At 40.5% G+C, this 18,043-nt stretch overlaps 1 protein-coding gene across 2 annotated transcripts in view; it reads right to left on the bottom strand.

The window, feature by feature from the left end:
- The window catches only part of LARS2 (leucyl-tRNA synthetase 2, mitochondrial), a 168,205-nt gene that overhangs the window by 63,719 nt on the left and 86,443 nt on the right, over positions 1–18,043 (bottom strand). For both annotated transcript variants that reach the window (XM_023231307.3, XM_023231306.3), the window contains 2 exons: positions 11,149–11,256; positions 8,871–9,030 (listed from right to left, as the gene is read on the bottom strand). In XM_023231307.3, the coding sequence (XP_023087075.1) occupies positions 8,871–9,030; positions 11,149–11,256 (268 nt within the window). The remainder of the gene's footprint in view (positions 1–8,870; positions 9,031–11,148; positions 11,257–18,043) is intronic.

Here is an 18,043-nt window from a genome sequence, read left to right on the forward strand (position 1 = left end):
ATTAAATACGCCCATGAGAAAATGTTCTTCCATGCTCATGAAATTCGAAAAAGCATTTTTGCTTTCCAGATGGTAGAGTAATGACATTCCCATCACCGTCTTTTCCTTTTGAAAAATACCTCAAATATACAGATGATGAGAAACACAAAGTCTATCTATAGTGAAACCAGGGACATCAGAAATTCCAAACCATCATAACACTTGAAGAGGGAAGTGGGGAGGGAGTAGAAAATGAACAGAAAGGAGGGAAGAGATTTCCAGATATCCTAAGACAAAAGAGTTCCTACCCACTTACCTTTTTCTTAGGAGATACTGGAGAATGTGTTCCAGCAAAATGAAGGGGCAAATCAAGGAAGGGACAGACATAGGATCCAGGAAACAAGGGATCTAGCAAAGAAAAAAGTATGAGGACACTCAAAGAACAAAGACAGAGGGAAGTTCTAAGAGACCAGGTTGCAGCAGAGGTCTGGAGAATGACCAGGTCATATCTGAGCAGTACACAGTGCCCTGGGAAGCATCTCTGGGAAAATAAGGAAATTGATAGATTACCTGGCAGGTTGGAATGTACAGAAAACTGCACTAGAGGAGTTTCAAAGAAATATGGGGAGTGTACAGGAAGACTTAGCTAGAAATTCAAAGAATATAAAGTAAATGAAAGAAAAATGAAGACATTATGAACTTTAGGAAAAATAAAAAGTTATATAAAAAGGAAAATGTATTTGGCTCAGTTGTGAACAATATTTATGTGGCCCTAATAAAACACTTAATTTGGATTTACTCTAACATTATATTATTGTATTATGTTACAACACAATAACTGTATTACAGGTATTGTTCTAACATTGTATTATGTTATTTAAAATAACATCTTATTTTACATTTATATATATATAAAATTTTTTTTTTTTGGTAGAGATGGGGGTCTTGCTATGTTGCCCAGGCTGGTCTAAAATTCCTGGTCTCAAGTGGTCCTCCCACCTCAGACTCCCAAAGCGCTGGGATTACAGGCAGGAGCCACTACACTCAGCAAACACTCTATCATCTTAAATGAAGTGTATTACAACTACTATAACAAGGAGATACGCCATACGTGCATATATGTGAATTTATGGAGAGTTGGAAGCATAATGACCTAAGTAAAGACCCAACGGAAGAAGAGATGACAGATGGTAGACAATTAGTGAGTTCACTTGACTTAATTTACAAAATAAGCAATTAACAGTTATAACTTATGAATTCTTACTATTTATAATACTTGCCATGTTTTAAGCCTTCATGTAATTATCTACTTTGCAAACCCCGAAATTAAAATAAGCCTAAGAATTAGATCTATATTTAATTATTTTTAAGATATTTATTTATTTAGAAATAGGGTCTCACCCTGATCCTCCCACCTCACCTTCCTGAGTAGCTGGAACCACAGGTGTACACCACCAAACCTAGCTATTTTTTTTTTTTTTTTTTTTTGTAGAGCCAGGATCTCCCTATGTTGCCCAGGCTGGTCTCAAACAAATGGACTCACACAATCCTACCATTTTCGCCTCCCAAAGTGCTAGAATTACAGGTGAGAACCACTGTGCCTAGCCAGGGTCTGTATTTCAACGAGTAATGATTGACTATAGGCATCTAAATCAGCCCTTATCTTTCATCACCTTGGGTGTCAGGAAGCACAGAATGAGATATGGTAGGGTAACAGTGAAATACAACCCCCACGGGTCTCCAGCCAGCACCCATGGTACAGATGTATTAGCTGGGAGATACCTGTTGCTGGAGCTGGCTGAGTGCAGACTCACTTCTCAAAGTAGAGACCTGTATTTCTGATCCTACACTATCTTTTCTTTTCTTTTGTTTTTTGGAGACGGGGTCCCACTCTGTCACCCAGGCTACAGTACAGCGATGTGATCTCAGCTCACTGCAACCTCTGCCTCCCAGGTTCAAGCAATTCTGGTGCCTGTAATTCTGGGATTACAGGTGCATGCTACCACACCCGACTAATTTTTGTCTTTTTAGTAGAGATGGGGTTTCACCATGTTGGCCAGGCTGGTCTCGAACTCCTGACCTCAGATGATCTGCCTGTCTCTGCCTCCCAAAGTGCTGGGATTACAGACATGAGCCATTGCACCCGGCCTCCACACTATTTTTTCTCAAAGAAGAAAGGTGTATTTTCAAATTTTGCAATTATATGATGCTATCAGGAGGCTGGGAGGTGAGGGGTGGTAGAATAAAAGTCAATAGGTAACATCTAGAACTGGTGAATCAAAAGACAGCAGTATAAGCATATATGGCATATGGACAGGCATACAGACAGGGACGTCAATGCCAGAATAACAGTGGGTGGCACAGACTACCAGTTAACCCCTGTACCTGCCTCCTCTTCTGACTCAGCAATACAATGTTGAGTTGGACACATGGCTGTTGTGTTTAGCTAATGGAAGCACTGTTCAGCCTCCCTTGCAGCTAGGTGTGGCCATGTAGGATATGCAGAAGCAACTGTTAGATCACGGCCTCAAAGGGAAGGAGCATGCCCTTCTCCCCACCCTTCCCCACTTCTTACTTCACTGGAATGCAGATCAAGTGTAGAGCAACTTAGAAACACAGAGAAGGACAAAACTCTAGAAGGGCAGAGCAGGAAGACAAGACAGAGGATCACTGCCCTAACCACCTCACAAAGTAGACTTATCACACATGCTCAAGAGTTTCATGTGGGTAGAATAAACTGCTGTTTATCTAAGCCTCTGTCATAGCCACCAAACTTATATTCTAAGTAACATATACCTAAAATAAAAGTGTTTGGGTAAGGAAGCTGCTTTTACTGTTCTTGTTATTGTTAGTACTCTTTAACTTTTCGTATAACATATGTATATTATTTGGACTTTAAAAAACGAATTGGTTTTTAAAAAGAGTGATCTTGAAGTATTATCATTTTATATCTGATAAGTTACCAAAACGTTTTAGCAAGGTGACACTAATGTTTGTGAAGTCACTGTGAAATGCATACATCACGGGATATGGCACTATAAACTGATATAGTCCTTTCAGAAACCGTGTAGAAATAGAAATAGAAAATAGAAAAATAGAAAAATGTTTGCAACCTTTGACCAAAAAAACCTCACACTTGGAAATATCTCCTAAGGAAAATTCTATGAAGCAAAGAGCCATGTGGACATAAATGGTCACAGCAGTTATCTCCATAATAGCCCCAAACACGAAAAAAGCCCAGTGTTCAACATGATGGGAAAGACTTAGGATATTAAGGTACATTGAGTTGATAGGACATTATGTAAGGATTTAAAAAATAATGATTTAATTATTCTTCACAATTAAAAAACAATTGTGAAGCCTGCATAAAAACACAGAAATGTTTCCTGTAAGTGAAGACCAGAAAATAAAGAGGCAGAAGCAGCCCGATTTTTAAGATAATGTGGGAACGGGAGTTAAAAAGTAACATGACCATGTGCAAAAGAAAGAAGTTGGACCCTTACTTCATGCCATATATAAAAATTAACTCCAAATGGATTAAAGATCCAATTGTAAGATCTAAAACTATAAAACTCTTAGAAAATAAAATACGCATAAATCTTTGTGGACTTTTATTAGGCAATGGCGTTTTAGTTATCACCAAAAGCAAAAGCAACAAAAGAAAAAATAGATAAACTGAATTTCATCAAAACGAAAAACTTGTGCTTCAAAGGGCACCATGAAGACAAACTCTCAGAAGTGGAAGACAACTGAGTAAATTACATATCTGATAAGAGACTAGTATCTATATAAATATATAAAAATGGTTAAAATAATAATAAGACAAACTAAAAATAAAAATTAAAATGAAAATGAATTTTTTAAAAGGGGCAAGAGAACTGAATAGACATTTCCCCAAAGAAGACATATAAATGGTCAATAAACACATGAAAAGATGCTTGACAATGTGAGCCATCAGGGAAATGCAAATTAAAACTACACTGAGATACCACGTCATATCCACAAGGATGACCATAATCAAAATGATCACAAACAATAAGAAGAGCTGGTAATGATGTGGAGAAACTGGAATTCTCATACACTGCTGGTGGGAATGTAAAATGGTGAAGCCACTTTGGAAAATAGTCTGGCAGTTCCTTAAACTTCATGGCCCAGCAATTCTACCCCTAGGTATATTGCCAAAGAAATAAAAACATACATCCGCACACAAATCTTTATTAATGTTCATAGAATTCATAATATTAATAGTAAAAAAGTAGAAATAACCCAAATGCCTGTCAATTAATAAAATGGATAAATAAAATGTGGCCTAGCCATACAATGAAGTATTACTTGGAAATAAAAAGGAAAGAAAACATTATGCTAAGTGAAAGGAGCCAGACAATAAGATGACAAATATTATATTTGATTCCATTTACATGAAATGTCCAGAAGAGGCAGATCTATGGAGACAGATGGTAGATTAGTGATTGCCTAGGGCTGGAGATGAGGCAAGAATTGGGGAGGGATGACTGCCAGAGGGTCTGAGATTTCTAGGATGACGAAAATGTTCTAAAATTGACTGTGGGGATGGTTGTATACATTTGTGACTATATTAAAAACCATGGAATTCTATATATTAAGTAGGTTATTATATGCTATGCTCAGTTGTTACAAAAGAAAGTAACACGAAAAAATGTAGTGTACTGCTTGAAGAGTTGAACTGCTTTTTATTACACAGAAAAGTTACATTATACCAGCTTTTCAGGTAGGACAAAAAATTGGTCTTTGAACTTAAATAATAGCAGATTTGCAAGGAATGCATGGTAGCAGCTCACATGCTATACCTGGTCAAAATCTATTTCCTAGAAACAACATAATTAAAATCAAAGTTCCTGAATAGGTCTCTAGTGTTCTCCATATTTCTCGTGTTTCCTTTGTAATTACTAATGTGTTCAGCAATCACTCCTGTGCTAGTGATGTGATGCAGGAATCCCGAAATCTGAAGAAACTGAAGCATTTCCCATAGTAGTTAGATAACAGCAAAACACTTTAGTAATTACAAAGAAAACATTAGACAAAAAGGTATCTGTCCTTCACTCTCAAGGCACCCACTGCAAACAAGGCCGTCTCTCCCACCCTCTGGAAAAACAGACAAATGACTTTTATTTGGTGTTCACCAAGGCAGCAGTCCATATAACTAGTTCCTAGGCATACTTCATGGAAACAGGGCTCGGTGGTCAAGTGGGTGTGACAAGTGTTGCCTATGACTTCCTCTCTCAGACAGTTGCAGTGCACATTAGCACAGCAAAGATTCTGAGAAGTCCAAAGCAAAGATACCTGTTTATTTTTGTTTATTCCAGATTTTTTGAGCACACAAGCTTTTCCCTTCACATAACATCAAAGAATTCTACTTGAAACAGTTTGATGGAAAACCAAACCATTACCCCAGAATTACAGATCTGCTCTCACCCTTTGTCCTCACCTCATACCGATGCTATGGAGACAAGAGCAAAACAACAGTGAGTAATTAATTATTACTTAATGTTCTGGGGCTTCCAGGGAGGCTCTTGCTCTCTAAAGTGCCTGTAATGTGTCAATAACAACAGAGTTCCAAGTTGTCCTTTAGAGAGACCTCATCTGTCCCTTCAGCAAAAAATATATTGTGTAGATAGTCGGTGACTCAGAGCTGAAATGTGTGGTTCCAAAGCCCCAGGGTTTGAATATTTTAATATTAGGAATGTAAGAAAAGATTTCAGGAAAAGACAGAACAGCTTCTAGAACTCTGATGATATTTCCCCATTGATGCCTTTTATGGTTTCTAGTTCCTATCAAATCAGAGCTTACATAACATGACTTAAGTCAGATTTGGTCAGCTGAGAAAAGGAGGCGACGTCAATGATTATGGAAATAAACTAAATTTCAAGAGCTCTAGGGGAGCACCTTGCTTTTTTTTTCCTCTCTTAAAGGAATCTGTGCCAAATTAAGGATGCTAAGTAAAAACAGTTCATTTAGCCAATAACATCAGCAACCCAGTTGGCCAGGCTAGAAATCAAGGAATCATCTGGGGATCCTCCACCCTTGCAGCTTTCCACAGACCTCTCAGATCGGTTCCCTCCCTCCATCCTGACCCCTGCCGTTCTGGGGGCCTCGCCATCTCTTTCCACAATTAATGGGGTCAGCCGGCCTACCACTCTAGCATCGCCCTGGCCACATGGGTCACTCGCCTCCACAGGGCCCCTTGGGCCTCCTTCTCTACCCACAAGGTCCTCCAAGACCACCTTAGCTGGCAGCCCCATTATGTGCTCTGACAAGAAGGCTAAACTTACAAAGCTTATGTGACCTTCCTTAAGTCACATGGATGGATCTAGGACCAGAATCTTGGTCATCTTAGGCCAAATCAGGAGCTGATATGTAGAAATAAACTTAGCAACAACAGGAGCTCATGTTTGAGAACTGAAACTCCTGCAAATGATAAATTTAGTCACAACTGTGCACTTCCATGACACTCAGTGGTCACTGCTTTAACACAAATCATCCTTAAAACCTGACATTCGATGAAAAAAATGAGGTGGTCAGCAATGGTAAATGACAGCAGTGATACAACATCCTGGTTTAAAATGTAATCCCAAAAGCCAGAAGAAGCATAAATCATACATTCCTAGGGTAATCTGAATTCACCTTTTGGTGAATTACACTCAATGCACTGTACTGGCCTTCTGTGACTATGATGTCAAAATCCAGGGACTTGATGTGCAAATTAATCCAGCGATTTTGAATACATTGACATCTGCAAAAATAATATTTCTACTCTGAAAATTAGAATTGGAAAATTTTATTGCCAAGTGTAATGTTCCATTTGGAACAATTTCAGAGATTATTAAAAAGAGGGGAGAAAATAATGAGCCCTTCAAATGAAACATTACACTTGGCACTAAATTTGCCAAAATGAAACGACGAGGCCAGGTCAGGTGTGTCGATATCCATGTGGTCATGAAAACAGTGCTGTCTGCATGTACTAAAAAAATTTCTTAATTTCCTACATATGAAAATGTTTTGAAGGTATACAGTGCCTTTCATCTCAGGAACTCCATCCTCTATAATTTGCTAGCTCCTTAACAAATTATAGCTCCCCTATTAATATCCCCTTATTTTCATTTGTGTCCCCAAATTAGCCATAAGAGAAAATGTAAGGGCTAGAGATGTTTCCATGTTTTAGTTCTTCAATTTTAGACATTATTCAGCCACCATACCCCTCAAGGAATATCAAATTGCTCATGAGAGTAAAAACTATGAGATTTCCCTTTAAACTAAACAGTTGAAAAGTATCCAGTTTTTCTTTTGAGCAAGTAGAGAAAATAAACCTGAGAGAGATAGCTAGATTGGTCTTTATAAGCACACATAGAAATTTTAACTCAAAAGACTCTTTTCTCTATTTCAATGCATATCACAAAGAGGTGAAACTGAGGGGTGACATCTGCCTTGTGTGGGGTGAGTGGCATAAGCGTCTGGCTGTCCTCTGTTCTGCCTCCCAGGGGCATCCAGTTAAGACTGGAATGTCTCATCTATGCCCCACCAAGAGTGCACGCAGCAGGCTCTTTAGAAAGTGCTCACTGATTTGAAACCAGCTTTAATGGTCTAAGTAAACAATTAAAGTCATAAGCAGAGAGAAATTGGGATGACATTGTCTATCTCTCCAACCTAGTATTAGGCAGTGTTTCATTCTGGTCATTTCAAAGATGGCAACTTAATATCATCATCCAAAACATTTTTTTAGTCAAATGCTATTTCAGACCCCAATAATTCAGATTGTATACTTTGGGTTGAAGTTTATAGTCATGAAAGAGAATAGGGATGAGATATTTGTGGAAATATTTAAATTACTGCAGAGACTTATTTCTAACTTAGAATGGACTTTTCACCTACCCAGGCTTCATATCCCTTTCTCTGGTAAGAGCCCTCAAGTTTGTTTTGCAGAGCTCCCCCTCCCTCCCTGGGGACAATCTCTGTGGTCTACCAAGGAAGGTGCCTGGCCTCCCTTTGCCAAGAAAGAGGCTGGGGGCCCCCGTTATACCAGTCAAACACCTTTCCCTGTGAGAGGAATCTTGAACCAAGTGCTTCAGGCACTGAAGGTGGGGTTAGAGCAGAATTACTGACAGTGGCATTCAGGGGACTGTCTGTGAGTTCCTGCTCCCCAAACTCTCAGGGCTGCACTCTCCAAGTCTTCTTTTGGACTGGCTTCAGCTGTTCCTCTAGCAACGGTCTTCCCCACAGCCTTCCAATGTGTTCCCCTTTTCCTCTGGGTTAGTCAGAGATGGATTCTGTTGCTTGCAACCACAGAATCTTCAAATCTTCAGGGACCAAGTACAACTTGATATGCCGATTCTAAGTCAGCTTGATCCATTCATAAAGCAGGTATGTTAAAAATCTGTATGGAGCAAGACGCTGCTCAGATGACCACATGAATTCTTTAAAACAATAAAATTAAGTTTGAAAAGTTTGCTCTCATTCTTACTGGCTTCCCTCTGGTCTCTGACAGTGTAGCTTTATTTTATGGTGAAATTATAAATTAGGAGAAGATTCTATTCCTAATAGAATAGATTCCTATATCTTTTCTTAATTTATAACTAGGAGAAAAGAACTTTAGATTATATTGAAAGGGAGAGAGCTGCACTTTCAATCAGAAGCTCAAGACACAGACAAACTAGTAACTCATGGAGAAACCAGGAGTAATAAAAAGATTTTCAGAGCTCTTTTTTATCCTCATGTTTCAAAATAAAAACAAAAAGTAAGGCTAAGGCAAAGAATGACCCACGCAAGATGATATACAGGAAAGGACCTTGAACTCTGGGAGGCGCCATCCAAACGTAAGGTAGCAATCCTACCACCTGAGCCGTAACTTGCCAACTCACCTTTGCCAGGGACAAGAGCCATCCTCAAGGCTTCCTTCAGAGAGCTGTGCCCATGTAGGAGTCTGTGGCTGGGCGAGATGGCCACATGGGAGGTGCCATAAATGGCTTCAGGGGTGGCCGTATAGGCAGTCAGCTTTTCTCCCGTGGCTTGACCATGAACCTGGTGGTAGGAAAGAAGAGTGACGTCATTTCTCAGTTCTCCCTTTGGGCTGTGTTGCTCCCTAACTGTATCCCCTTCCCCTTCCCTCCTCATTCCCCAACAGTGACCACAGCTCTGACCACTGGGCCAGGGGTGTGGGGATTGAGATGGTGCCTGGCAGAAGCTGAGAAGAGGATCACAGTTCCTTTTTCAGAAACAACTCCTACCACTTGCCCCACACCGGGCATGCAGGCATTCTCAAGTTGCAGGTGGTCCAAGAATGCTCAGAAAGACACTTTCCTGGCTTTTCTGGCTCCTTTGTTCACAAATCAAAAATAACTATTAGTGTTACATTGTTTGTGTTCTAAGAAAGAAGCTGTATTTTCTTCAAGGATATAAGGGTAGAGTAGAAAAAAATAAATAAAGGCATCTACTTTTCTAACAAGAAAAACAGGTGCCAAGGTTATTACTGTTTTGAAGAGAGAAAAGATGGCCTGAGCTGAGTTCATGACTATGAGTCCCAAGAGCTGGTTAAAACGCTTTCTAAGAAAGACGCACACATTAGCCATCTACTGAGTGCCAATTAATATGACAGACATGGAGGACACAGAATGGACAGGTGCTACTTCCTTCATTTATTCAAACACATTGACAGAGTGCCAATGATGAGCTAAATACAGTCTACCACATGGCCTAAGTGCCAATTAGGTGTCACCTATGGAGTCAGAATTGGGGCACAGAGGCATAGATGTGGCCTACCCTATAGGACTGAGATGCTTCCTTCCTGAGACACTATGTTGCCCCATCTCATTTTCAGGTGGGTCCAGGAATGGAGATAAAAACATGTTCATAGTAAAATGTTGGGCAAAGAAGAAAGTGTAGAAGATATTCCACACATAGTAGCCGGCAGGCCCAGAGACCCACACCAAACGCTAGTTAAGAAGCAAAGGCCTTTGACATGAGGACCAGACTTAGGCTAATGCAAAGGCCCTGAAAGAGATGGCCTTGCACATTTAAACAAAAGTCATGGCAGGACTGAATTTCAGAACTCTCGTCACCTTCTTGGGAAAGCAGTAAGAGGAAAAGCTCAGTCCAGGATTTGTTACTGAAATGTTTCCAAAGTACACACTCCCTTATGGGAGGCTTTCCATGTTGGCAGTTGGAGTACGTTGGATCACTTTTGTGAGGAGGTTGCACAGGGAATTATGAGCTCAGTGGCAAGCGGCAGGTGCTTGCAGACACCAGGTATGGCTGTCAGTATGCAAGAGTCTAGAAAGGAAGGCCAACTTTGTCTCAGCTGCTGCTTCCTCCTCCTAAAGGTTTTTGACTGGAACAAAGGTGAGGGCAGGTTTGGCGCTAAATGAACAGAGCATAAAATCTTGATGACAGAATGAGAAATCTGAAGGATAAAAAAAGACCACCCAGGTAAAAAAACAGCAACAGAACAACTCTCTTGTCATTAGAGACAAAGAGAGAAGTTTTAGGGGCCCCTTCCAGAACAGGTGGGCCCTATATTGTGACCTTTCAGCAGTGTTTCCACAGCAGTTTCAAACACAATCCCTAAGCTCTAAGTCCATCTAGTTTTGAAATGGTGCTACAGTTAGCTTCTGCTTCCTTGGCTTTTAATCTGCTTTGTGACATGATCCCCTTGGAGACTACAATGAGAGTAATGGACCCATTGCTCAGGAAAATGCCCACACAAACACTTTGTACATAAAATTTCAGGGAGTTCATGGACCCCTAAAGACCCTCTGTGTCTGTGCTGTCCAACATGGTAGCCAGTAGCAATATGTGGCTATGAATCACAGCACTTGAAATATGGCTAGTATGTACTATAAATGTAGAATATGGATTTCAAAGACTGTACTAAAATGTAAACTCTTTTTAATAAATCATTTTTTATTGAGCCCATCGTGAAATGGAATCATTTTTGTTATAATGGGTTAAATAAAATATGTTATTAAAATTCATCTCATCTGTTCTTTGCACTTTTAAAAAATGTGGCTACTAGAAAATTTAAAATTGTGCATGTTTGGACTGTGCTGCTGGGGAGTCCCAAGTTGCTGGTTTACTCAATGAGTCCCAAATGTAGAGGAGATTTGTAAGCATGAATTGCTGGAGCTGCTATCACTTGATCACCTTTAATGTGAAGTCCAGGTGGCAGCCCACACAGTCCCCGATCCAGTGGGCTTGCATGCCTTTTATTCCATACCATTCTGGAAGGTCTGCCAACGCGTCCTGCATGGCCTGTGCAAAAGAAAGGAGAACAAAGAAGTAGAGGCACAAGGCTTATTTAAAAAGAAGCAAATGATTTGCAGCTTGTTAAGGCAGGAAAAGCAGGGACACTAAAGGAGATTCAGGATTTAGCTCTCTCCTTGTTCACTAAGTCAGGGGAAGCCAGGAAAGGTTAGAAACAGATGCATTCATTATGACTCAGTTCAGTGAGATGGGTTTGACCGATTTTGCTGTCCCAAGTGAGTCAAGGTTTCATAGAAAGAAGAAAATTCACAAAGGTCATAATTCACATCTTTGGCAAATGTGTTTAGTACATTCTTTCCCATAGTCTAGGAACTAAAAAAATTAAGTTCAAGTTTATGAATTTTGAAATTCTAAGTCATTCATAAATGTTCCACAACTAAACAGTATCATACATAGGACATTATAAAGTTTATTTTTGCATTTAAAAAATACTAATTTTATAAATATATAAGGGAAACATGAGATTAATTTGTATAAACATTTGCCATTAGAAACGTACATTGATTTTCATTTTGTCTACTTTTACTCCTAAATCCCTTTAAAATGGAGGTCTTTATATAAATTATTCTCTATGGCCTCAAGCACATACCAGCCCTTATTTGATATGAGATGTGTTCCTTCAACAGATGGATTTAAAAGTCAATCATATTTGTAATGTGAAGATCCCAATTTTAAATTCCTTTACATGACAGTTAATAGAGGCAATATAATGATGTTTTGTTTGGTGTTTTATAATTCATAAAGTGCTTTTCATCTATCTCTTCCCACACTCCGGTACGGTAGCTCATTTTCAGATGAATAAACTTATGTTATAACAGGTTATGTGGCCCATGCAAGCTCACAGGAATTGATGAGCCAGGACTAGAACCTAGATGTACTAACAGTGTTCTTTCTGCTACAGCACAAAGATTCTTATGTCAATGTATGATAAAAAAACAAAACAGGAGGGGGCGGAGCAAGATGGCCGAATAGGAACAGCTTCAGTCTCCATCTCCCAGCGCGAGCGACACAGAAGACCGGTGATTTCTGCATTTTCAACTGAGGCACTGGGGTCATCTCACTCGGGAGTGCCGGACAATCGGTGCTGGTCAGCTGCTGCAGCCCGACCAGCCAGAGCTGAAGCAGGGCGAGGCATCGCCTCACCTGGGAAGCGCGAGGGGGAAGGGAGTCCCTTTTCCTAGCCAGGGGAACTGAGACACACAACACCTGGAAAATCGGGTAACTCCCACCCCAATACTGCGCTGTAACACCGGCACACCGGAGATTATATCCCACACCTGGCCGGGAGGGTCCCACGCCCAGGGAGCCTCCCTCCTTGCTAACACAGCAGTCTGCGGCAATCTAACCGCAAGGCGGCAGCGAGGCTGGGGGAGGGGCACCCACCATCGCTGAGGCTTAAGTAGGTAAATAAAGCCGCTGGGAAGCTCGAACTGGGTGGAGCTCACAGCAGCTCAAGGAAACCTGCCTGTCTCTGTAGACTCCGCCTCTGGGGACAGGACTCAGCTCAAGCAGCAGAGGCCTGACCAGACGCGAACGACTCTGTCTGACAGCTTTGAAGAGAGCAGTGGATCTCCCAACACGGAGGTTGAGATCTGAGAAGGGGCAGTCTGCCTGCTCAAGTGGGTCACTGAACCCTGAGTAGCCTAACTGGGAGACATCCCCCACTAGGGGCAGTCTGACACCCCACACCTCACAGGGTGGAGTACACCCCTGAGAGGAAGCTTCCAAAGCAAGAATCAGACAGGTGCACTCGCTGTTCAGCAATATTCTATCTTCTGCAACCTCTGCTGCTGACACCCAGGCAAACAGGGTCTGGAGTGGACCTCCAGCAATCTCCAACAGACCTATAGCTGAGGGTCCTGACTGTCAGAAGGAAAACTATCAAACAGGAAGGACACCTATATCAAAACCCCATCAGTACGTCACCATCATCAAAGACCAGAGACAGATAAAACCACAAAGATGGGGAAAAAGCAGGGCAGAAAAGCTGGAAATTCAAAAAATAAGAGCGCATCTCCTCCTGCAAAGGAGCACAGCCCATCGCCAGCAATGGATCAAAGCTGGTCAGAGAATGATTTTGATGAGATGAGAGAAGAAGGCTTCAGTCCATCAAACCTCTCAGAGCTAAAGGAGGAATTACGTACCCAGCGCAAAGAAACTAAAAATCTTGAAAAAAGAGTGGAAGAATTGACAGCTAGACTAATTAATGCAGAGAAGGTCATAAACGAAATGACAGAGATGAAAACCATGACACGAGAAATACGTCACAAATGCACAAGCTTCAGTAACCGACTCGATCAACTGGAAGAAAGAGTATCAGCGATGGAGGATCAAATGAATGAAATGAAGCGAGAAGAGAAACCAAAAGAAAAAAGAAGAAAAAGAAATGAACAAAGCCTGCAAGAAGTATGGGATTATGTAAAAAGACCAAATCTACGTCTGATTGGGGTGCCTGAAAGTGAGGGGGAAAATGGAACCAAATTGGAAAACACTCTACAGGATATCATCCAGGAGAACTTCCCCAACCTAGCAGGGCAGGCCAACATTCAAATTCAGGAAATACAGAGAACGCCACAAAAATACTCCTCCAGAAGAGCAACTCCAAGACACATAATTGCCAGATTCACCAAAGTTGAAATGAAGGAAAAAATCTTAAGGGCAGCCAGAGAGAAAGGTCGGGTTACCCACAAAGGGAAGCCCATCAGACTGACAGCAGATCTCTCGGCAGAAACTCTACAAGCCAGAAGAGAGTGGGGGCCAATATTCAACGTTCTTAAAGAAAAGAATTTTAAACCCAGAATTTCATATCCAGCCAAACTAAGTTTCATAAGTGAAGGAGAAATAAAATTCTTTACAGATAAGCAAATGCTTAGAGATTTTGTCACCACCAGGCCTGCCTTACAAGAGACCCTGAAGGAAGCCCTAAACATGGAAAGGAACAACCGGTACCAGCCACTGCGAAAACATGCCAAAATGTAAAGACCATCGAGCCTAGGAAGAAACTGCAGCAACTAATGAGCAAAATAACCAGTTAATATCATAATGGCAGGATCAAGTTCACACATAACAATATTAACCTTAAATGTAAATGGACTAAATGCTCCAATTAAAAGACACAGACTGGCAAACTGGATAAAGAGTCAAGACCCATCAGTCTGCTGTCTTCAGGAGACCCATCTCACATGCAGAGACATACATAGGCTCAAAATAAAGGGATGGAGGAAGATCTACCAAGCAAATGGAGAACAAAAAAAAGCAGGAGTTGCAATCCTAGTCTCTGATAAAACAGACTTTAAACCATCAAAGATCAAAAGGGACAAAGAAGGCCATTACATAATGGTAAAGGGATCAATCCAACAGGAAGAGCTAACTATCCTAAATATATATGCACCCAATACAGGAGCACCCAGATTCATAAAGCAAGTCCTTAGAGACTTACAAAGAGACTTAGACTCCCATACAATAATAATGGGAGACTTCAACACTCCACTGTCAACATTAGACAGATCAACGAGACAGAAAGTTAACAAGGATATCCAGGAATTGAACTCATCTCTGCACCAAGTGGACCTAATAGACATCTATAGAACTCTCCACCCCAAGTCAAGAGAATATACATTCTTCTCAGCACCACATCACACTTATTCCAAAATTGACCACATAATTGGAAGTAAAGCACTCCTCAGCAAATGTAAAAGAACAGAAATTATAACAAACTGTCTCTCTGACCACAGTGCAATCAAACTAGAACTTAGGACTAAGAAACTCAATCAAGACCGCTCAACTACATGGAAACTGAACAACCTGCTCCTGAATGACTACTGGGTACATAACGAAATGAAAGCAGAAATAAAGATGTTCTTTGAATCCAATGAGAACAAAGATACAACATACCAGAATCTCTGGGACACATTTAAAGCAGTGTGTAGAGGGAAATTTATAGCACTAAGTGCCCACAAGAGAAAGCAGGAAAGATCTAAAATTGACACTCTAACATCACAATTAAAAGAACTAGAGAGGCAAGAGCAAACACATTCAAAAGCTAGCAGAAGGCAAGAAATAACTAAGATCAGAGCAGAACTGAAGGAGATAGAGACACAAAAAACCCTCCAAAAAATCAATGAATCCAGGAGTTGGTTTTTTGAAAAGATCAACAAAATTGACAGACCGCTAGCAAGGCTAATAAAGAAGAAAAGAGAGAGGAATCAAATAGACGCAATAAAAAATGATAAAGGGGATATCACCACCGACCCCACAGAAATACAAACTACCATCAGAGAATACTATAAACACCTCTACGCAAATCAACTAGAAAATCTAGAAGAAATGGATAATTTCCTGGACACGTACACTCTTCCAAGACTAAACCAGGAAGAAGTTGAATCCCTGAATAGACCAATAGCAGCCTCTGAAATTGAGGCAACAATTAATAGCCTGCCCACCAAAAAAAGCCCAGGACCAGATGGATTCACAGCTGAATTCTACCAGAGGTACAAGGAGGAGCTGGTACCATTCCTTCTGAAACTATTCCAATCAATAGAAAAAGAGGGAATCCTCCCTAACTCATTTTATGAGGCCAGCATCATCCTGATACCAGAGCCTGGCAGAGACACAACAAAAAAAGAGAATTTTAGACCAATCTCCCTGATGAACATCGATGCAAAAATCCTCAATAAAATCCTGGCAAACCGGATTCAGCAGCACATCAAAAAGCTTATCCACCATGATCAAGTGGGCTTCATCCCTGGGATGCAAGGCTGGTTCAACATTCGCAAATCAATCAACGTAATCCAGCATATCAACAGAACCAAAGACAAGAACCACATGATTATCTCAATAGATGCAGAAAAGGCTTTTGACAAAATTCAACAGCCCTTCATGCTAAAAACGCTCAATAAATTCGGTATTGATGGAACGTACCTCAAAATAATAAGAGCTATTTATGACAAACCCACAGCTAATATCATACTGAATGGGCAAAAACTGGAAAAGTTCCCTTTGAAAACTGGCACAAGACAGGGATGCCCTCTCTCACCACTCCTATTCAACATAGTGTTGGAAGTTCTGGCTAGGGCAATCAGGCAAGAGAAAGAAATCAAGGGTATTCAGTTAGGAAAAGAAGAAGTCAAATTGTCCCTGTTTGCAGATGACATGATTGTGTATTTAGAAAACCCCATCGTCCCAGCCCAAAATCTTCTTAAGCTGATAAGCAACTTCAGCAAAGTCTCAGGATACAAAATTAATGTGCAAAAATCACAAGCATTCTTATACACCAGTAACAGACAAGCAGAGAGCCAAATCAGGAACGAACTTCCATTCACAATTGCTTCAAAGAGAATAAAATACCTAGGAATCCAACTTAGAAGGGATGTAAACGACCTCTTCAAGGAGAACTACAAACCACTGCTCAGTGAAATAAAAGAGGACACAAACAAATGGAAGAACATACCATGCTCATGGATAGGAAGAATCAATATCGTGAAAATGGCTATACTGCCCAAGGTTATTTATAGATTCAATGCCATCCCCATCAAGCTACCAATGAGTTTCTTCACCGAATTGGAAAAAACTGCTTTAAAGTTCATATGGAACCAAAAAAGAGCCCGCATTGCCAAGACAATCCTAAGTCAAAAGGACAAAGCCGGAGGCGTCACGCTACCTGACTTCAAACTATACTACAAGGCTACAGTAACCAAAACAGCATGGTACTGGTACCAAAACAGAGATATAGACCAATGGAACAGAACGGAGCCTTCAGAAATAATGCCACACATCTACAACCATCTGATATTTGACAAACCTGAGAAAAACAAGAAATGGGGAAAGGATTCCCTATTTAATAAATGGTGCTGGGAAAATTGGCTAGCCATAAGTAGAAAGCTGAAACTGGATCCTTTCCTTACTCCTTATACGAAGATTAATTCAAGATGGATTAGAGACTTAAATGTTAGACCTAATACCATAAAAACCCTAGAAGAAAATCTAGGTAGTACCATTCAGGACATAGGCATGGGCAAGGACTTCATGTCTAAAACACCAAAAGCAACGGCAGCAAAAGCCAAAATTGACAAATGGGATCTAATTAAACTAAAGAGCTTCTGCACAGCAAAAGAAACTACCATCAGAGTGAACAGGCAACCTACAGAATGGGAGAAAATTTTTGCAATCTACTCATCTGACAAAGGGCTAATTTCCAGAATCTACAAAGAACTCAAACAAATATACAAGAAAAAAACAAACAACCCCATCAAAAAGTGGGGAAAGGATATGAACAGACATTTCTCAAAAGAAGACATTCACACAGCCAGCAGACACATGAAAAAATGCTCATCATCACTCGCCATCAGAGAAATGCAAATCAAAACCACAATGAGATACCATCTCACACCAGTTAGAATGGCAATCATTAAAAAGTCAGGAAACAACAGGTGCTGGAGAGGATGTGGAGAAATAGGAACACTTTTACACTGTTGGTGGGATTGTAAACTAGTTCAACCATTATGGAAAACAGTATGGCGATTCCTCAAGGATCTAGAACTAGATGTACCATATGACCCAGCCATCCCACTACTGGGTATATACCCAAAGGATTATAAATTATGCTACTACAAAGACACATGCACACGTATGTTTATTGCGGCACTATTCACAATAGCAAAGACTTGGAATCAACCCAAATGTCCATCAGTGACAGACTGGATTAAGAAAATGTGGCACATATACACCATGGAATACTATGCAGCCATAAAAAAGGATGAGTTTGCGTCCTTTGTAG

Source organism: Piliocolobus tephrosceles, chromosome 2, assembly GCF_002776525.5.
Source record: "Piliocolobus tephrosceles isolate RC106 chromosome 2, ASM277652v3, whole genome shotgun sequence".
Lineage (NCBI taxonomy): Eukaryota > Metazoa > Chordata > Mammalia > Primates > Cercopithecidae > Piliocolobus > Piliocolobus tephrosceles.